Below are 22,893 nucleotides of genomic sequence, written 5' to 3'. Positions count from 1 at the left end.
ATTTTTAAGAGAACATGATGTGACATTTCTTTTGGAAATTATGTCACCTACTATAAATTTGACCTTCTGCCATAGTCCTTAGTCACAGTGCAAGTTGTTCTAGGAAGGAAGGGCAGAAAGCACGACACAACCAACAGTCTGAAAGAGTAAGTACTAAAGTGTTGCTTATTAAATAGGGGAGATTTGAACTCCTGGATTTCTCAAAGATTGCAAAAATTACAAGAAGTCCAAACCTCACTAGAAATGGAAAGTTCTTAAAGTTGGTCCCCATCTCACCTTATTTCTTTTTATTTTTTTTCCTTTTATTTCCCTAAACCCTAAGTGAAGTACTTAGACCATCCATCTTTTATTTGCCATCTTCTTATTACTTCTTAAAAAACTTGGTATCTTTTCTCCTTGAAAACTATTTTCCCTAGTAATTGAGATTAGAATATTGACAAGTGAATTCTAGCCATCAGTTAAAGCATTAACCATAGTGATCTTTTCATCAGACAAAGCATTACTTTGCTATATGTAGATTACTATAGCATGATATTGACATTTTTTGGAGGCTATAGCATATATTAATTGCAAACCAATCAGTTCTTTGGAATCAAAACGAAATTTAAATTTCCTTATTTATCTCTGACCCAAGTCAGATCCTGAAATCACTAGTGTGACTTAGATTATACCAAGCAGGCAGCCATTTAATGACCTTTAATGTACAACTTGAGGAGAAGGTAACAAAGGACACAAGATACTTTACATCTTACAATACTACCTGATATGCACTTTACTTGATTTAAATTGACATTAATAAGGGCAAAATGTATATGACCACATATTCCATATCATCTGTATTTAATGAATGCAATATACAAAAACATAGGGACAGAAACTGAACTCAGTGAGAACTCCAGGCTCTGCACTGTTTACAGGACACATGCTTTGAAAGACAACATTCCATATCATATAGAAGACAAAAATGAATATATTTCTTATAGCACTCTGAACCATAGAAGATGAATGACCTGTGTCTTAACTAAAACTACATTTTCATATAAAATAATTCAATAGCAGTCCCTTCTCAGTGTTTCTATTACCTTATTAAGTTTGGCATTTTATAATATGTAAGTTGTTAAAACCATGGGTGGATTAAAGTAGTAGCTCCAATTTCTATTACAGTTTGCAGAAATGAAAAGGGTGGGTCCTCAATTATGTGACTTGTTCAAATTTAGACAGTAATAATTAGATCTTAATTAATGAATCAATACCCACAAATATTGGGCCCCAAGCTAAATGCTTCCTTCATATTTACTCAATTAATCTTAATAATTTTAGCAATTCTACCAGGAAATACTACTAGCATTACTATTTCACAGTTAATGAAAACCAATGCTGATGGAATGAGGACAAAGGATAGAGCAAATATTTGAGTCTTAGCAGCACCATTGCAATCCCACATTTTAACTTATGTATAATAGCATTTTGAGATTCAGCTCCTTTGTACAAAAACACAATACCAATGGGAATGGGTAACAAAAAGGCATCATAGCAGCACTTTCACAAACTTTACCCATTACCAAGCTAAAAACCATTTATGCCTTATGTTTTGTTTCCTCTATTCATGAGAAACTACTTATGTTGATTTACCTGAACAGGCATAGCCCAGAGATTAGGGCACAGGAACAAAAACCACATAAGTTGATTTGTTTCAATGGCGACCAAGTTATTGATCTGGCCGAGGGTCATCTCACCCATGGATAAATTAGATGTAGAGAGTCTAAGGATTTTATTGTATATCATGGCCTGTAAAGAAAAAATACTAGAGATGTACTTGGAAAATCTAAACATAATCAACAATAGTTATTCTTATAAAAGTATGTTTACACTTTTAAAGGGATGTAAAAACCTATAATATCACCTTCTTAAGCCAACCACTATTTTCATTTTAACAGAACTACTTCTCAGTTAAAGAGACTCTACTTTCTCTTCTAGCAATAAAGCCAAACATACATTCCACTTTAAGCATAAACTTTAGAACACACAGAAAAAAAGAAATGTGAGATTTAAAAGTATTTTTTGCATTGCATTATTATTGCTATTTTTGGTTTGAGGACCATTTCCATTCTTTCTCAAGGGCTATCCCAGCATTGTGCTTGAGAGCTATTCCCAGTACAAAATTTGCCCATTGAGCTGTGTCTGTCTGGCCTTTTATTATATTGCTATAAAAACTAATTTTAGTTCAGTTGGCTTTTCACTAGATATGTGCTTATTTTAATAAGTTGATCCCAGAAGAGCTGATGCTGTAGTATCAAAGTGAAAATGGAATGGAAATGATAGTTAGCCTTTTCAAGAAAAGATCATTCACAGCTTGCACATACCAGCAGAGCCCCACGGAGGTTAATGCCAGTCTCTATGGTCACATAGTAGGAAGCCTGCAAAAATGTCCTTTGTAGAATGAGGGCCAAGAAGAGAAGAACTGCCAGCACATAAGCATTTTCAAGAAATTCCTTTGATGAAAGGGTTTCTGAAGTCTTATCCCAAAAAGAAAAAGAAAAATAGGTGAACACGTGTCTTGTCAGAAACTGAGCATATTGGTCAGATTGTTTTTAAATCTTAAAAACTTCCTATTTTTATAAGTTAACATTGAGATGAGCTATTCAAAGATATTTTGGAATTTTGCTATTTGACAAATGAAATCAGTTAAGTGTGCGAAAGTCTCAACTGACCGTAAATATTACTAGAAATAGTAAAGTGTAGAAAACAAATACATTTTTATCTTTTAAAAATTTGGAAACATTTTCTATGAAGATATATTTTATCAAAGTTAAATGGGAAGGAAGCTGTAAATGAAAACAAAAGTTGTTAGAGTGTTAATTAGAAACTAAACTAAAAAACTAAGTTAGATAGTTGATCCATCAGAACAATGTGACAAAAATATAATATCTGTAGACTTTAAAATCATTCTATCTGGTCAAATTCTGCTGGTTTTCAGCCATCTGAATTTACTCTAAGGAAATAAATTACACAATATCACCAATTTGGGCAACTCCTTGGTTTTCCTACTTTCTATTCTACTTTTAATTCCTTATTCATTCATGGAAAAATGTGTATTTTCTTCTTGAAAAGAAAAACTTGTATAGAACATGTAGGGGAGAAATAACTGTTATTTAGAGTCATGTATATATTAGAGTTAGCAAGAACGAGAAAAATCCCCAGAGGAATATCTGTTAGCTTTAAAACTTAGTGAGCAGAATTAGATCCAAGGATCTGGACTGAGCACTGTTTGTACAGATACGAACAGTTCTGAAGAGCTTACAACCTAGGAAATCAGGCCTTCCATTGAAAAACACTGATTTCATTATCAGCAGTACTTAAGAAGCATGGGTTCAAGGAGAGACAATATGTTCAAATTCAAGGAGAATCTCATTTCAGGAGGACTATCTATCTCACTCTGGAGATGCCTTTAAATGGAGGCTTAAAAACATGAAAAGGTAGAGATTAAGAGATGCAGGGAATCAGACGGAAAAACTAGCTATTGGAAATATATGAATCTGAATTAAGTTTATATTTATGAAACTAGGTTTCTATCTAATTCCATAAAAACTAATTTTCTATGAAATTGACTCACATTTTAGAAACTAAGAAGTTTCTTTTTTCTTTTTTGTTTTTGGGCCACACCCAGTGACGCTCTGGGGTTACTCCTGGCTAAGTACTCAGAAATCGCTCCTGGTTTGGGGACCATATGGGATGCATGGGGACCAAACTGCCGTCCATCCTAAGCTAGTGTGGGCAAGGGAGACGCCTTACCACTTGCGCCACCGCTCTGGCCCCGAAACTAAGAACGTTCTAATGCAGCCTCTTGCATTGGGAAATTAAGTATTTCACTCATATAACAGTAAATGCATAGTTTCTTAGGCCATAGAGCCCTGAGGTAGCGATTATCACTTCTTTTATATATATATATTATATATATATATATATATATATATATATATATTTGTTTTGGGCCACACCTGGCGATGCTCAGGGGTTACTCCTGGCTATCTGCTCAGAAATAGCTCCTGGCAGGCACGGGGGACCATATGGGACACTGGGATTCGAACCAACCACCTTTGGTCCTGGATCGGCTGCTTGCAAGGCAAACACCGCTGTGCTATATCTCCGGGCCCGTGATATCACTTCTAATAGAAAAAATCATAATGTGACTCTCTCCAATAGTTATGGAACAGAAGGATTTTTTTTTAAAGAAGAGAGAACATTTGCATGTATTACCAATCACACTACTAACAATATTGGTCACAGACCTCTGAAATAGTGACTCAGCCACCCACTCATACGCAGGCACAAACATACTTTAATGGGGTGCCATAAAGATCCAAATAAATAATCAGTGTAAAATTTCTGAGCATGGTTTCTGGCACAAGATAGAAACTTATTAAATATTTATAGCCTTTGAATCTAAGAAAAAAAATTGTTGGCCAGATTCATTTAATGAATGCATAAACACATGATTTTCTCTACAAGGAATATTATTGCTTTTTTAAAAGAAAAACATTTAATTCTAGAGAGCTCATTTGAATTGCTTGTAAAAGTATACTGGAAAAAAAAGTGCGAACTGACAATTAAATTGCCAATAATGTCTTCCATTTTCACTAGCTCCAGGGACTTACTCCAGGCGTTTTTGTCATAGTTTGAGTATCATTCACACGCTGAACTATTCCAGAAATGCAGAGAGGGCCAGCAAACCCTAATAAATCAGCAAGGTAGCGGAATGTACTGCTAAGCAGAATTGGTCGCCCAAAAGCTCTGTACATGGCGAGCCATATAGATGGAGTTGAATTGGGGTGATCTGCTGCTTTTTTCTGAAAGAAAGAGAAAAAAACAGATAAACCAAAATAAGACAGTGGCAAATAATTTTAATAACTCTGAAAATTCATCCTGTTATCTTAAAGTGAATATGAATAGAACCCTATACATCCCTTTTAGTATACAACTTTAATTCTGAATCCTTGTAGGCTCTACAAATTGCCACTTTTGGATGCAAGTTTTTGAAGACACAGAATAAAGAATAACTGGGACAGATTTTCAAAGAACTTTTACAAAGAGTTAGTTTTAGTTGTCAAATTATTAAACTGAAATCTAGACTAAAGTCAATTTTCTTTGATTTGGAAAAAGTCTTTGTAATGTATTATTTTATAAATAATGTAAAAATGTAATATTATTTCACGAGTCTTACCAAATAACATCGAAAACATGATGATAAAAAGGTACAAAGATCAAGGTACCGGTATGGTACCAAAAAACTGATCAAGATTTCTGATTACATGAAATTTACCAGTCAAAATTCTTACACTAAACATCTTAATTTCAAATAGTTTTTCCTTGAGTATTTCTTTCCCTCCTTCCCTCCCTCCTTCCCTCCCTCCGTCCCTCCCTCCCTCCTTCCCTCCCTCCCTCCCTCCTTCCCTCCCTCCCTCCCTCCCTCCTTCCTTCCCTCCCTCCCTCCCTCCTTCCCTCCCTCCCTCCTTCCTTCCCTCCCTCCCTCCTTCCTTCCCTCCCTCTCTCCCTCCTTCCCTCCCTCCCTCCCCCTCCCCTCCCTCCCTCCCTCCCTCCCTCCCTCCCTCCCTCCCTCCCTTCCTTCCTTCCTTCCTTCCTTCCTTCCTTCCTTCCTTCCTTCCTTCCTTCCTTCCTTCTTCCACAAATGGTGGCATTCTGAGCCACCTGGCTCTGAGCTCAAATATCGCTCCTGCCAGGCTCAGAGAACCATACGGGATGCCAATCGGGGATCTAACACAAGTCAGCCACATGCAAGACAAATGCCCTACCGACTGTACTATTTCTTGGGCCCCATCTCCTCAGAGTATTTCTTATAGCAAAAGGTTGGATGATGTGAGGACTTGGGGGAGGCACAACTGGCTCTGTGCTCCAGGATCACTTTGTCAGAGCTCACAAGGACAATGCTGAGAACTGTTACTTTCTTGTACTTCCTCTCTCTTTTCAATCCTCTGGCTATTTCTTTTCTTATCTCCATGAATGGTAGACAAAACCTCAGAAAGTTACATTACACTTGTGTTTCCTAATTATTTCCTCAAAGAAATGAAGAATGACATATACTCATACCATCTTATGACTTCTAAAATATATATTTACTTGTTAGAAAGATTTTAAGACAAGAACAATAACAATTTTCTCTTAGAGTGGAGAAAGATAAGTGTTTTTTTAATATTGGATAAGAAGTCAATTTAATGGCATAGATTTTAAACAGGTTTTATATTTAATTTACTATTAGATAACTCATTTGATTTTGTTTTGTTTTGTTTTTTGGGTCAAACCTGGCAGCACTCAGGGGTTACTCCTGGCTTTAGGCTCAGAAATCGCTCCTGGCAGGCTCGGAGACCATATGGGATGCCAGGATTCAAACCACCGTCCTTCTGCATAAAAGGCAAACACCCTACCTCCATGCTATCTTTCCGGCCCCTGATTATTTTTTTAATTATTTATTTTGGTGTTTTGACCATGTGTGCCTGTGCTCAAGAGTTACTTCTGGTTCTGTGCTCAAAATTCACTTTTGGGGGGCCGGAGAGATAGCATGGAGGTAAGGCATTTGCCTTGCATGCAGAAGGTTGGTGGTTCAAATCCCGGCATCCCATATGGTTCCCCGAGCCTGCTAGGAGCAATTTCTGAGCATAGAGCCAGGAGAAATCCCTGAGCACTGCCAAGTGTGACCCCCCCAAAAAAATTTACTTTTGACTGGATGTGGGGTAGTCACTAAAAGGGAGTGCCTAAGATAAAATCCAGGTTGGCAGCATGCAAAGCAAGTACCCTAACTTCTGTACTATCTTTAGTTAAATTTAACAGTTAAACATCTTTTAAATAAATTTACTTCAACTTTATTTATAAAAGACTTTAACAAACTAAATTCAAGATATTCTGCTATAATAGTAACATACTAAAGTTAGGCTATATGTTGCTAGCATATTAATCTTTACTGAAAAAAATTTTTAAATGTTGTGCAATAGTTTTCTACAGAGGTAAAACTGGAAAGATGACTCAGGTTTCTTAAGTAACTATTTCCTGCAACATTAATTTCATAATGAAGCAGATTATTTTCCAGAATTGACTGTCAATGCTTTGTTGAATATTATTTAAAACAGTCAAAACTCAATTTATTCAGCCTCTCAGCATCCATATCATTGAAGTTAATGATGCTCTTTATTTAACTAAGCTTCTCGTTTTGAAACCTATAGAGTGAAAACTTTGATAAAATATTTTAGTTTTTTAATAGTGATTTAATGGTTATATATATTTTTAATATTTGTATTATTGACAATACTTTAAAAACCAGTTAATGACAAAGTTCACTAAATTATTCTGTTTTACGGTAATAAGGATTAGACATACATGATCACTGAGCCCAATTCTTACTTTCCAATTGGCTTCAGATATGAGACAACACTCTCCCTATTCTTCCTCGGGATTGACCACACAAGAAACACACCACAAGTACATTCCACTGGCTCTTGAAGTTTATCCTCACTAACCAAACTGACATGACTCAAAACTACTGGGAAAACATAAAATCTATTAGTTTTTTAGCCAGTGAAAACTATGTTTTTCTATTTAACAGGATATCCTCTATAATTATTGACATTAAAAACAGAGAGAAAATTACCTTTTGTTCTTCATATGCATCTTTTAGGCAAACATAATTGGTTACTGCCCTCATTGCTATTGGTAGTTTTCCAATTGCCTTCAGATCAATAGGCTTCTTATGAGCAGATATGATAAGTGTATTCATCCACCAATAGGTTGCTTTTGACAATAAATTTACAAATGGTTGAAGAAATCGCACACCCAGATCCTGGAGGTCTTCTGGAGGTTTTACTTTCTGAGGATTCATGAAGAATACATATCTCTGTGGCAAGAAAAAGTCCACAGAGTAACAAACAATCCATTTTTCTAGGCATATTCAAAATAAAATAAAAAATTTTAATATTAATGACTGGATGTAACACTTATTTTATTTTCATTTATTCACCTTTGGTTTGGGGGTCACACTCAGTGGTGTTCAGGGATTACTCCTGGCTCTGCATCTGGGAATGACTTAGGCTGGGGGGGACCATATGAGGTACTGGAGTTCAAACCTAGGTTAACCACATGCAAAATAAATGCCCTAGAGGCAGGATTGGTGGCGTTTGCCTTGGGCATGCTGACCTAGGACGAGCCATATGAATTGAGTCCCATATGGTCCCCCAAGCCAGGAGCAATTTCTGAGCACCTAGCCAGGAGTAACCAGCTGTGGCCCCAAACACACACACACACACACACACACACACACACAATAATCACCCTAACCCCTGTACTCCCTCCCTTGCCCAGACTCTTTTTTTATTTTAATATCTCCTTCCATATGTTTCTAAAATATTCTTTGAAATAGTTTTCTTTTGACACATGACATTAACTAGTTAATATCAGAATGTCACATTTTTATCCTCTTGAGGTCAACACATAAAAGGTAAGCTATTTTTCAAAATCAATTTCTGATCATCAATATTTCATATCTACAATAAAGCCAACTCAATTAAGGTTTTTTTTTTTCATTCTCTAGTTTTTGAAACATGTTATCATCACTGGTATTGATGGTCAAATTGTAGTCTTGCTAATGCAAGTAGTGTCTTTTCCACTAGTCTTCAGCATGGCCCTTGCCATTCAGAATGAATTCAAAGGGCTCCACAGAAAACAGAGAGATAAAAATATGTCATTATTATGTCAAACCCCAAAGCTGGAACCATTTTGTACAAGATACTACAGGCCAGATATAAAATGGTTTCATACATATTATAAACTGAACATAATACTTGAAACACCTCAGACACTGGATATTTATGAATGAGTAAACAACTTCTATGGAGATTTCTGGTTCAATTTTATATTATCTTCATAGATAATAAACATTTACTTATGTTGATCATTTTAAAATTAATACTAAGCTGAGATACTTACTCTGACCCGGATGACGTTTATCTCCACAGCCATTAGGAGTCCATTCAAAATGACCATCATAGCAGTGATACAGAAACGCAGATCTGATATTCCCCAACCTGACTGCCAGTACTTGACCAACTTTATGGTTTTGGTAATAAAGGCCATCACCCAATACAGGAACAGAGCTGGAGATTAAGAGAAAAATAGTCCTTCACTGAAATTTTTTTAACTTCAGTTAAAATTTTAATATAATGACAATGCTTTTCGATTGCAAAGATAATTCTTTAATATTTTAGTTCTGGTTCATTTTATTTGTTAAGAGACTAATACATGAGCTTTCCTACATTTTGAAGCTTTGAATTGAAGGCCAAGTGATGATTTCAGGATAAAAGTGATTCCAGTTTAATCACTCATGAGAGTCAGGCAGATGGAAGGCCTGTAAATCAGGACTCTACATTCAGCAGGACATGAGTGTTCATCTGTAGATGGTAAAATTGACGTTGCTTTTTTATTTATTTATTTATTTATTTTTGGTTTTTGGGTCACACTCGGCAGCGCTCAGGGGTTACTCCTGGCTCCACGCTCAGAAATCGCTCCTGGTAGTCTCGGGGGACCATATGGAATGCCGGGATTCGAACCAATGACCTTCTGCATGAAAGACAAATGCCTTACCTTCACGCTATTTCTCCAGCCCCTGATTTCATTTTTAAAGATGTTCTGACTTCATGAAGAATTTGCAAGTTACCAGCAGTGTCATCTGTTCAAGATGATCTTGTGTACATCCAAGAGGTTTAGCTCATGATATTACCCAAAATTACTATGAAATAGGTTTGCCTTACAGATCATCAAAGCAAAAAAGTGACTTTTGTCACCCAAATGATTGGAAACATTACTACAAGTGTTGCCAGAGCAGAGAGAGCAGACATAAACACTATCAGCAGTAACAATTGAATTATTTGATATTCAAACAATATTTCATATAAAATATTTCCAGATTATACATTCTTGTTAATTGTACATTACACTAATATAGACTATATATTCAACAAAAATACAAGAAGAAATTATCATTTTAAAATCACAGATATGGGTGGTGTAGAGAGCTAGCTTAGTGGAGTGGAATATATGATTTGCATGTGGGACTTTCAGTTTTATCCCTTAAAATATTTCCCAGAGTACTGCTCTGGTACTGAGAGGCATGGAAAAAGGTAGATAAGTGATAAAAGTGATAAGTGATAAAACAGAGTAAAATATAAACAAAAGAATCTAGATAAAGGCCTAGGAATAGTTACATAGACATTTCAGTTTTCTGAATGCTGCTATTCATATTATACTCTTGGAACAAAATGACCAGTTCAGAGATCTTTAAATAATTTCTAGCTCAAATTTTTTCTCACTTAAAATAAAGGCCAAGTTGAACTTAAGTCTCTGTAGGTCCTTCTAGCAATCTGATCAAAGTGGATGCTTTGTATGCACAAAAAAATCTGACTCTGCAGGAGAGATGGCTTAATCACCTGACCACATGCTTTGCATGCAAGAGACCCAGGGTTCTGTACTCTATCCCACATGGTTACCACTGGCAGGAATCACCTCCAATCACATAACTGGGTGAAGCCTCTGACAACCACTGGCTATGTTTCCAAACCCAAAAATTTTAAGTACAGAAAAATGGTGACTGAAAATTTTAAGTACAGAAAAATTATATTCTGTTTTCATTTCCTTCAAAATATTATTAACATGTATTTTTTCTGTCTAATTCTATCTTAAACACTCACATTATCATCAGTTTATCTTAAGAGCATAATCTTGCAATAGCTAATCTAAATAAGAACACAACATCACCAAATCTTCCAAAGTAGATTGGTCTGGGCTGACGACTCTGGAATTTTCTTTGAATGGACATGGGCAGATTTTCCTTTTTATCTGGAGGCACAGAAGCCCACTGCCATACCCAACACCCTCCAATGTAGAAATAGCCCAGCTCCACAAATAATCTCATAAAGAACAATAAGGGCCCAAAGAGAATACAGCAAATAAGGCCCCTGCCAACAACCAACCAACTGAGTTTAATCTAAAGTATTCCATTTGATCCCTCAAATACCTTCAGGAGTGATTCCTGAGTTCAGAGCCAGGAGTAATCATGAAACATTGTTTATTGTACCTTCAAACATGTCCCCTTCCTCCAAAAAAAGAATAATGAGAAATTTTATCTTCTCAGGCAGAACAGGTCTACTCACTGAAAACTCTGGAATGTTCTTGTAAGGGGAAAGTCAGATCCCCACCAGCACCAGAAATCCCAGCACCATCCCTCAATACCCCCCATCTCTTAACAGAGAATCATTCGAATTCCACAAATAAATTTTTAAAAGAATACAACGCAGTTGTATCTTTCCAGATAGACTGGTCTGAGCTGACATTTGTGACCTACTTGGAATGGGGGCATGCAGATTACCTTCTGCACCAAATCACAGCAGCTTGAAGTCACACATGAGACCCTCTGACATAGAAGAGGCCCATCTAGACAAATAAACCTCACCAAGCTGCCAAGCCACCACATAGTTTTACCTCCATAGCTCCTGGACATACATGGCCCCACAAAACTTCCAAATTTCACACTACTTTAAGCCCAGTAGGATCACAGAAAATGTATTGTTGCATACAGACAAATAAAATTGCACAGAAGCCACCAAGGTCACTGAGCAAAAATAATAACACAGTAGGATAAACTAGTAAATCCAGTAAATTCTTAGCAATGACTTCAGTAACACCACTGTGAGATATAACAATCATGACAATCATGACAAACTGATTTTTATTGATCTAGCTTTTAATCATTCCATTTGCCTTTGTGTTGTAACAACAATGTGAAGTAAATTTGGTTTTTGAAACTAGGGATTTGAAACTAGGACATTAGAGGAGGAAAGGTCATACTCGTGGTGTTGGGATATTTAATGCCTGAAACAATTGTATTATGATCGACGTGGTAAATTATGTTTATGTTAAAATAAAATATTTTAGGAGTATAATCTAACACTTCAGATTCCTGGTACTGTTTTTTTTTTTGTTTTGTTTTGTTTTGTTTTTTGTAATTACTTCTAGAAACTCAGTTTGTAAGAAGGCAAGTCTGGTACCTAAAGGAACATTCCCACCATGCCTCAGCAGCAGTTCGGGAAAGTTCCCACTTCCATAGAATCCACAAAAGCTTGGAATTTGGCAGCTACTTTCCAACACTGACCCTACATCGGAAAAGTGGAACTAGATGAGATTCAAAGCACAGTACAAAGGCGCTATGAGGTTTTCATAAGACATTGGGCCAATATGTAACCACTGCCACTTAGACACATACTACAAGGGCTACTCCTATGAAATGTCCTAATATACTGAGGATTTTCACCCTAGATGTTCTGGCTTTCTCTTCCTCCTACATGGAAAGGGAGCTACAGAAAAATTCAGTCTTCAGTTCCAATTCCTAGCCTGCTCCAAGAGAACACAAGTAAATCAGCTCATTGTGGAGGAGATAAGTGGTCAAACTTACCTAAGAGCAATTTAGGGAAGTTGGATGTCTCGATGTTATGATAATACACGATGGATGTGGTGGTGGCCACAAAGCCCATCACAGCTGGCATGAAGAGGTGCAAGTGCCTTGACTCCCGGCGCCTAGAGAAAGAAATAGAGAATCTGGGGCTCATTGTGCTCTCATTGTGCTCCCAACTCTTTCCATCCAAATTATTCCCATGTCAGAATGCAGGTGGCAAAGGGAACACAAAAAAGGAGGGTTGGGAGACATCACACTGTACCATAGACACTACCCAGCACAAAGCTCTGGGTGACAAGCCAGGTCTTGTGATCCCATCTTCATAACAGCAGTGCTGAGATAAGTCAACAGCTAGAGCAAGGAAAAGCCACTCAGTGAACCAGAACTCTAAAATCTGCCCAACTGTTTGGTCTTAGGATATTTATTCATTTTTGTTCAACATGTGTGTGCTTGTTTGGGATGCAAGATATTGTTTATGATGACAAAGTTTGGAGTTCCCAGGTCCCAGCAATTATGCATGAGAAACTGTAACTCAGGGACCCAGGGTTCATGCCTGAGGTTTTAAAAGCCTGTAGAGGACCTTTTTAAATGGAAACTTAAAGAAGTAGGAACTTTATACACAGAGACAGATGAAAGTCAGACAGAGGCCCCTGATAGGAGTCCTAATTGTGAACAGTGAAACAAGCTATTCTGGGAGCAGTGAACTGAACCGGGGGGGGGGGGGGTGGGCAAAGAAATAGGATAAAACTCAATATTTGTGATACACAGCCCTCAACTTCATCATAGAAAAAATTTTTCTCAATTCTTAAATATAGCAATGCATAATGATCAAAAAAAGATAATAGTTTAAACTGGATCAACTCTGGGAAATTCATATCTGAAAGGTGTGGTTAATCAGGGTAATCAAATGAAATCTCCAGTAGTAGCTAACTGGTCAGAAATCCAGGTCACTGCCTGCAGCCTGCGTACTTTGTCTAAAGTGGAGGGTAGTCTCAGGAGAACTCCTTCACCTATCAAATCAGCCTCTCTGCCAGAAGCTGGTGTTGAATTAGTTCAGACCTCAGCTCCTGCCAGTGTCTGGGAATTGCAGATTGATGGGGATTAATGTTGATTGGGATTCTGGATAAAGCTTATAGCATAAAAGACTATAAAAGGAGAAGGGAAATAGCGGGGGGAAGCCTTTAACTAAAGAATAGAAGGGGTAAGAGCAAGTTTGCATTTATGCTTTTTTCTTGGAATTTTTTCTGCTTCTTGTATCACTATGAGAATGATTTTTTTTTTTTTTTGCCATGAGCATATTCCTCATCAGTATTAGTTCCAACTGTTCTTTGAACAGTTGGCTATGCATTTGATTATGCTCATGAGCTATATGTCTGGAAAGAATTCAATCCCACCAACCTATTATCCAGTTTTTAGTAACCAATGGGCTGATGTGATATTCATGTTGGCACAAATATAGAAACATGTAGGGTTAGCCCATGTATTGGGGCATAAAGAAAATGAAGACAATTGACTCTATTTCTATAATATAGTGAAAAAGATTTTAGACATTAGCCAACAAATCTTGTGGATATGAAATATAATATAATATTATTTTTCCTTTTATCAAAAATAAGACATTTACAGAAACACAGAGCACTGTTAGAAAACATTATGAAATAGTTGGCCCACGACAAAAGCATAAAAATTTCATTCCTTATTAATTGCAGCAGAAAAACATAAACAGATGTCAGAGAGGTTCTCAGTAGATAAGGGGAAAATTAGTTTGGGAACTTCCTTTCTTACAAACTGTAAAGATCTTTTCATAGAAACTCTGCAGTGAAAGTTATACTATTCATCAGTATTTCATAACCAAACTATTGAGTTTCTTTTTTTACTACATGATAAAAATATATTCCTCACACTAATGCTCAAGATTACAACTAGATTTTACTATAGTATAATTTCACAATACAAAATCATTTTATAAAAATTACAAAATTCCTTCAAAAATAGGAGTCTTACAATCAATCATTTAAAACAAATAATATTGTATTTGTCTTAGTTTATGGCTCAGTTAATTACTGGTTCTTAGACTTCTTCACTGCCTACAATATCTGTCTTTGCTTTTTCACAAAATAAAAGCACCTAAGAACTGACTATACACTTCTATATATTTATTTAAATTCAGTATTAACCAAGTCAAGCCTGCTTTGATATTTACAGCTATTTTGATAGATAATCAAATATGCAATGGGATATTTTAAAGGAAAGAATTCATAGGCTGGGAAGATGAAGGAGAGAAAGAAATAGTCTTGGAGATCTGAACATGTTGTCAATGAAACTGTGCAGTATCTCAAAAATATAAAAACTCATTATCATGACAAAATAGGTAAGAACAAGTATTCCTAATAAATGATGACCAAAAAATTAAGTCTAATTTTGTATACCTCTGGACTCCATCCATATCAAAATACCCACTGATGTGTGATCAGATCACTTACGAATCAGAAACAATGCCTTCTGCTATTTCACACACATGAACAAATAGGAGAGCAAAAGTAAGGATCCATCTCAGGTTATGTCCAGGAAAATGGAGCCATGTATTGTGATGAATTTGTACTTTTGAGCTTTGACTTCCCCAGCCTAAAAAATAGAAAAGTGATCCATGATAATGCGAAAGTTATGTTATTTTGTGATATGCTTTTTGTGGGGAACTCTTGAGATATTAGTGCCTTCTAGGGAAGCTATGGAAATATTTATCTACATTCATTGTTTGTTAATATACGCATTCAGGATCAGGGATGTGACTCAAGTAAAGGACACTGAATTAGAGTTTTGACATTGTGTTTCCCCAACACCACTACCACCAGGTGGTTTCAGAACTTTCAGGAGTGGCCTCACTCCTGAAACAAAAATTTTACACTAGGGTATAGTGCATGTTCATTATAGAATATATAACAATTATTACATTGCTCAGACAGCTGTGAATGATTCCAAAGTACAGAGACAGGAGTAACCCAGAACATCACACATAGCCCAAAAACAAAGAAACAAACAAAAATAAAAAAAAATCAATGATGACAATTTCTCAGGAACAAAATTAACCTTTAAGGGATAATGTTATTCAAAGAGTTCCTAATGACAGATCTTTGGTTTGTTCAAAGGTAAATATATTTAAAATTATTGGATATATGGTTCTCCCATTATGTTGCCTTTGGCCTTCTATTGCTATCTTTCTGTGTATCTTTAAGACCCACATATAAAAGAGATCATTTTGTATCTATCCATTGCCTTCTGACTAACTTCACTCAACATGATATCCACTAGTTCCATCCATGTTTCTACAAACTGCATGGTTTTGTTCTTTCTTAGATATATATAGTATTCCATTGTGATTATCTATTACAACTTCTTGATCCATGCACTTATAGTTGGACATTTGGGTTGTTTTCATATCTTGTCTGTTATACTAAGTGTGGCTATGAACACAGGTGTACATATAATACTAATCCACACAATTGAGTTGGAGGGGGTAGAGGAAAGAGTTCTCTTCAAAGAAGTCACTTGGACTGGTGATGGATATATTATTGGAATTATGTGCATGAGAAACCTTTATTAATAGTTTGTGAACTACAGAATCTCAATAAATGATTTTTAAAAATCATTTGCTATTAAGATGGGAGAGATACTATGGGATACTATGGAAGATATGGCACTTGGTTTGTAAGCAGTCAATCAAGTTCAATTCTTAGCAACACATATGCTCCCTATGGCATATGGTGGGAGTGATTCCCTGAGCACAAAGCCAGGAGTAATTCCTGAAAACAGCTGGGTGTGGTCTCAAAAAAAAAGAAAGAAAATAATAGTTTGGATGTCTAAAAATGATCAAAATATGACCAAGAAAACTAACCCCCCAAACTGTATTTGATGATGTAAAACAGAATTCCTTAGTTGAGTCAGGTTACACTAGCACTATTCAACAGCAGTAGTATTTTTTCAAAGAAAACTACAAACATGCTCATTAATGAGTTTTCCAGAAATCTTTGGAACACTGTGGGTTCTAATAGCTTACATGTATAACAACTTTAGAGATAGAATCTAGTAAAAGTTTGATAATTTCTCCTCAAAACTTTCAACAGAATAATTTCAAATCTTAAATGGTATACTAAGAAAATGATTTCCCGCTTTTGTTTCATCACCTCATTTTTCCTTATTTATTTTTTTCTCGATCATAAAGAAGCCTTATATGCTTCAAAAATAAATGGACCTTTGTGTTTGAAACATTACAAAAAGTGATTTCTATAAAAGAAATTGATTTATTTCTTAGCTGTTCCTGAATAAACTTCACTATTGGAAGATTCGTCATGCTTAGCTTTGTTAGAATTTGAATTAAACTCTTTTTTTAATTTATTTTTTGGGCCACACCTGGTGACCCTCAGGGGTTACTCCTGCCTATGTGCTCAGACATCGCTCCTGGCTTGGGGGAACATATTGGACACTTGCAGATAGAACCAAAGTCTTCGTCCTGGGTCAGCTACGTGCAAGGCAAACACCCTACTGTTGAGCTATCGCACTGGCCCCTAGAATTTGAGTAAAACTCTTTTTTTCTTTTTTATATACTTTATTTAAACACCTTGATTACATACATGATTGTGTTTGAGTTTCAGTCATGTAAAGAACATCACCCATCACCAGTGCAACGTTCCCATCACCAATGTCTCAAATCTCCCTCCTCCCCACCCTACCCCCCGCCTGTACTCTAGACAGGCTTTCCATTTCTCTCATACATTCTCATTATTAGGACAGTTCAAAATGTAGTTATTTCTCTAACTAAACTCATCACTATTTTGTGGTGAGCTTCCTGAGGTGAGCTGTAACTTCCAGCTCTTTTCTCTTTTGTGTCTGAAAATTATTATTGCAAGAATGTCTTTCATTTTTCTTAAAACCCATAGATGAGTGAGACCATTCTGCGTTTTTCTCTCTCTCTCTGACTTATTTCACTCAGCATAATAGATTATGTGTACATCCATGTGAAGGAAAATTTCATGACTTCATCTCTCCTGACAGCTGCATAATATTTTAAAGAAAAACCTCTAGAACTCTTTTCTTTTTCTTTTTGGAATAATATAATTTCCCTTACAGTTAACACTTCTTTACTTCATTGTTGCTAATTTATGCTCTCTCTCTAACTCAGGAGCCATTATTTTTTAAAAAACCTACCATTTCCATGGGCCGAAGTGGTAGACCCAAGTGGTGGGCACAGAGGTAGGGCATTTAACTTGCACATGGCTGACCTAGGACAGACTGCAGTTCGATCCCCAGGCTCCCCATATGATTCCCCAAGCCAAGAGCCATTTCTGAGCACATAGTCAGGAGTAACCCCTGAGGGTCACCAGGTGTGGCCCCAAAACAAAAACAAACAAACAAAAAACCCTACCATTTTCATTCCAGTGCCACTAATTCATATATCAGCACCCTCCACTTTGTCAATGTTTAAGTTACACCACCACTATGAAAGACCTCCACTAGTTTATAAAATAAATTCAAAACAGACTCACTTTTAGAACAAAAAGCAAAAATAACACTAGTACTGGGTTCTCAGCAGCACTTAAAGAGACAGCAGCTCCCAAAGAGCTTGAGTGACCTCACTCAACCTTTCCCAGGACTGACTTGGTCCGGAGATTGATTTATCACTACTGCTTTTATTCCTTGTCTATGTGATTTTAGGATTCATGAGCAATTTGGTATGATTTGGTGCATTATTGGGAGAATCTGAAAATGCTAAAATATATATTTTTTATTTTCACTTTACACCATTTTTTCTCATGAAATATTTTATTGAAATCTTTGAAGTGGGGAAAATATTGGATAGTGGGGGAAGCCTGCATCCTTTGTCAATCTCTATTGCTCAATGCTAGTGATACAAGTAGAACTATGATAATATTTATGTCAAGAAGTTAATAGAAAATCAAATGATGAATTATTAATAGTAGAATTATTATCACATAATGCCTAGTGTTTCTATGTGTGGTCATTGTGTATATTTAAAATCCGTGCATATTAAAAAGATAGCTAGCTATGCACCCACTTTGGTTACATACAAGGCAATTGCCCTACCCACTGTACTAGTTCTTCAGCAGCTGAGAAAATTTCATTCCTTCCCCTCTTTTCTTTGCATTTGCAGTCTTTCTCCCTGAAATATCCCATTGTCATATTAAGTTTTTATCTCAGTCTCCTTCTGTTTTGTGCCTGTGCCACAGTGACTTTAACACACCCATTTAAATGGATATTGCCAATGGCTGCCATACCATTCTGTCTTTTAACCATTTCCCATTCTCTTCTGCTGGCAGCACCAATCAAATGCTGAACAAATCCTTCCAGTATCTCTAACAGAATAATTTCTTACCCTATCTCTAGAAAACAGCTACTTCTACTTGAAGTTCATTTATAAAATGGCAAATGAGTTCTATTTTCTGATAAAAAAAATCATATGCTAATATATAAACGATATAAATAACTGCAAACCACAGATAGTCGCTATTTTCTGATGAGCGTATATTAATCCTCATGCTGGAGAAATTAAGTCACATTATGTCAAATCTTAGTTATTTGTATTTTTATTAACCTTCCAGTGATTGTATGCAAGACAACAAAAAATTACTTACCAATAAACAATATTGGAAATGTGATAAACAGCAGGAAGACATGGGGGACAAGATTGAGGGCATCCACAAAGCAGGGGTTTTGTAATACACCTTTGTAGATATCATAGGAAGAAGCATTATTGCCACAAAATGAAAGGCTCATTGCTTCTTTTTTGATTTACTCTAAAAAAAAAGAAAAGACATCTCTTTATAAATTATCTTTCACAAAGTTACAATCACAAAGATGCATTATATCAAAATAATTAATCTATAATTTTGGAGTTGAGAATATAGGAAAGTCCATGCCCAAATCATTTGAGTTTCTTACAAAGATTTTACAATTCTAGAAGTACTTTTTAAAATTTTTATTGCAACCAATATTAATTACAAGACTTTCACAGTTATATTTAAGGTACATAGTGACAGTGAATTAGGGCCATTCCCACTATCAGAAGTACATTTTAGAAAAACCTTTTCATATGGAAACTACATAATAATACCCACCAATAATGGTACCTCAAAGAAATGCCTCCCAAAAATTATTTCAAAGACAAAAATGATCCTAGTTCAAGAAAGTTAGTATGGCTAGTCAAAGTTATAGTACAGTATGTGTTTTGGCACGCAGCCAATCTGGATTTAATACCCAGTGTCACATATGTTCTCCTGAACACTACCAGAAGTAATTCCTGAGTATAAAATCAGAACTAATCCCTGAGCATCACCTAATGTGGCCCTAAAACCAAAACAAGGAAGGAAGGAAGAAAGGAAGGAAGGAAGGAAGGAAGGAAGGAAGGAAGGAAGGAAGGAAGGAAGGAAGGAAGGAAGGAAGGAAGGAAGGAAGGAAGGAAGGAAGGAAGGAAGAAGGGGAGGAAGGAAGGAGGGGAGGAAGGGAGGGAGGGGTGGAGGGAGAAAGGGAAGGAGGAAGGGAGGGAGGAAGGAGGGGAGGAAGGGAGGGAGGGGTGGAGGGAGAAAGGGAAGGAGGAAGGGAGGGAGGGAGGGAAGGAGGAAATGAGTGAAGCCAGTCAAAATGGTATCTGAGCAAATTTTTTCCCATTTTTTTTAATTGAAAAATGCCTCCACAGCAACCTCAGCTAGATACAGTTTACAACAATGTTTTATTGACTGAAGCAAACAGTAATACAGAGAGACCAGTGGCTACAGATAGTAATAAAAAGAAACCAGCATGGGTGCAATCATCAGCCTATCTCAGAAGAATATTAAAACTGAGTCTTTCAGACTGATTCAATACAGGGCATGTTAAAGGTTCAACCAACAGACAGCTTAAGTTCCACAATCAGTATCCGTACAGGAAATGCACCCTACTCAAGGTAGGAGACCAAATTTGTCTTTTCACTCAAAATCTTTGTTCCATTAACAGTCTCACCTGAGGAGCTTCCAGAGACAAAGAGAGAAAAGACACATGTGGCTTGGATGAACATTCCTGAGTTTGGGGCCTCTCTCAGCTGAATGGAGTCTTTTGAAGGACGCAATAGAGGGTGGTGAGAATAGCATATTTTTAATTGCCTTTCAAGTGAATTCCTCTCTATACTGCACAGAAATAGATGGTGGTGTCAAAACAAGGGACAACTCCATAAATATTCTCCTGTGAAATTTCAGTAAGAGTGGGGGCCGGAGAGATAGCATGGAGGTAAGGCGTTTGCCTTTCATACAGAAGGTCATCGGTTCGAATCCCGGCGTCCCATATGGTCCCCCGTGCCTGCCAGGAGCAATTTCTGAGCATGGAGCCAGGAGTAACCCCTGAGCACTGCTGGGTGTGACCCAAAAAAAACCACCAAAAAAAAAAATTTTCAGTAAGAGCTGTGACACACAAACATGTTTTAGAATGCCTACTATTTATTTCTTTTTAAGCTCTTAAATTGCAGGCACTTTTCCTAAATTATCTAAAGTCTATTAGTGTTTAATGCATACAATATCAAAAGAGCTATTTTCTTTTAATTTACAAAGGAAATGAACTAGGTTCAGTAACCTCAACCAGCTATATTTACATGTCTTTGTTCCTCTCACTGAATCCTACAGTCTTCAATTTATTATTTTTTAAGGAATTAGCTTATCTATTCCAATTAAAATAAGTAGTAGTTGAAGATAATAACCCCAGTGAACTGCTTGTATTCTCACTGGTTGTTTCTCTTTCATAATTACACACTGTGAATTCTGAGTTAGAGTGGTTGGAAAATGCTTAAATAAACAAAATCAAAATACTTGGCTGGTCTCTTTCATTGGTCACTGAATTATTAATGTTTACAAATATTCTTTTTCTCCTTAAGAAAGACAAAGAGCATTATATAAAGTATGGAAGCAATAAACAAGTTGTAAGAAAAAAATCAAACATTAATAAAAAGTTTCAAGCTGCATCATGTGAGGGAAAAACCTCTAGTCTTAGATATGAACCGGGATTTCCCAGGCTCCCAGAGCCACTCTCTGATTTCTTCCCACAGGTTCTAAACCCAACTAGTCACTCCTGACATCTAGTTCATCCTGCTCTCTTATACCAAAACTGCACAGATGCTAGTGTATCTGCACAAAGTCATTTCAATTTATATCTGATATTTGCAGACAAATGGGCCCTAGCACGTCTTTCACTTACCAATATACAACCTCAAAACTCAATCGACCAAACCAAGTAATTAGTTCTCATTGTTTTTTCATATTCAGATAACTTTGCATGTTTAGGAAAATAACCTGTAAGGCATATGTATTTGTAGCCGCAATTGTTTTAATAATAAATTCAATAGAACACTCTCTTAAGTAACGGAAACCTGAAACTCCATCAATACAAAACAAAAAGAATGATTGGGGAAAAGTACAAAGGACAATTGTGGTTGGGAATTGGAGAGAAACCTAGGCAAATCTTAAAGCCTATCAAAATGCCTGAGCCTAGTAGATGAGGACGTAAAATCAACACTTTATGCTTTAGCAACAGAAATCAAGGAGGTATTAGCTAGCAAAATTAAGTAATCAATAGATGAACAATTCAACCAACTCAAAGAAGTCTTTAAGAAAATGAAAAAATCCATATAAATGGAATTGAAGGAACTAAATAATGTTAGCAAGCTATAGTAGCAGAATCACACAGGTGGATAACTATATAGATGAATGTAAGGACAAATTACAAGTCAACCATGATAAAGAAGTCAAAAAAAATAAAGGAGAGGCAAAACAATGGAGTAAAATGTAAGACATTTAATGAACAAAGACAAGGGAATTAATTTCCAAATTATAGGAATACCAGAAGGGGAGGGAAAAGGAAAAAGTGGAAGAACAAGTAGTGAGTACTTTTTCACTCTCTGGAAAGTGGTAACTGTACAAATCCAAGAGACAAAAAGAAAATAGACAAGCAAAAGAGACCCTAACAAAACAACACCAAGACATATAGTTATTCAAGTAGCAAAAAAAGCAAAGAGAGAGGTGCACTCCTTAAAGCAGTAAGAAGAAAAACCTTAACCATAAGGAAAGAACATAAGAATCAAACCGTATCTCTCATCTGAAATGATCCAGGCAAGAAAAGAGTGGAATGACGTATTCAAATTACTGAATGAAAGAAATTTTCAACCTAGAGTACACTATTCGGTGAACCTCTCCTTTAGGAAAGGACTAAAACATTTTTTCAGGTTATAAAGAACTTACAACATTGATGATAAAAAAAACTAACTTCAAATGAATTACTCAAAGGTCACTTACATTAACCAAATAACCAATTGTAATACTATGAATCCTACAAAATATAATGGCATAACAGCTCTT

The 22,893-nt window shown here is 36.2% G+C and overlaps 1 protein-coding gene across 2 annotated transcripts in view; it reads right to left on the bottom strand.

Annotated features, from left to right (window-relative positions):
* The window catches only part of ABCC9 (ATP binding cassette subfamily C member 9), a 117,241-nt gene extending 97,941 nt beyond the window's left edge, over positions 1-19,300 (bottom strand). For both annotated transcript variants that reach the window (XM_049783877.1, XM_049783878.1), the window contains exons 1-8: positions 19,153-19,300; positions 14,989-15,130; positions 12,506-12,627; positions 8,989-9,155; positions 7,658-7,900; positions 4,656-4,847; positions 2,364-2,516; positions 1,633-1,788 (exon numbers count right to left, since the gene is read on the bottom strand). In XM_049783877.1, the coding sequence (XP_049639834.1) occupies positions 1,633-1,788; positions 2,364-2,516; positions 4,656-4,847; positions 7,658-7,900; positions 8,989-9,155; positions 12,506-12,627; positions 14,989-15,130; positions 19,153-19,294 (1,317 nt within the window). In that variant the 5' untranslated portion in view covers positions 19,295-19,300. The remainder of the gene's footprint in view (positions 1-1,632; positions 1,789-2,363; positions 2,517-4,655; positions 4,848-7,657; positions 7,901-8,988; positions 9,156-12,505; positions 12,628-14,988; positions 15,131-19,152) is intronic.
* Between the last annotated feature and the right edge of the window lie 3,593 nt (positions 19,301-22,893).

The sequence above is a fragment of the Suncus etruscus genome, chromosome 11, assembly GCF_024139225.1.
Source record: "Suncus etruscus isolate mSunEtr1 chromosome 11, mSunEtr1.pri.cur, whole genome shotgun sequence".
NCBI lineage: Eukaryota > Metazoa > Chordata > Mammalia > Eulipotyphla > Soricidae > Suncus > Suncus etruscus.
Note: the sequence above shows the minus strand (reverse complement) of the source record. Positions and strands in the feature narration are given on the sequence as shown.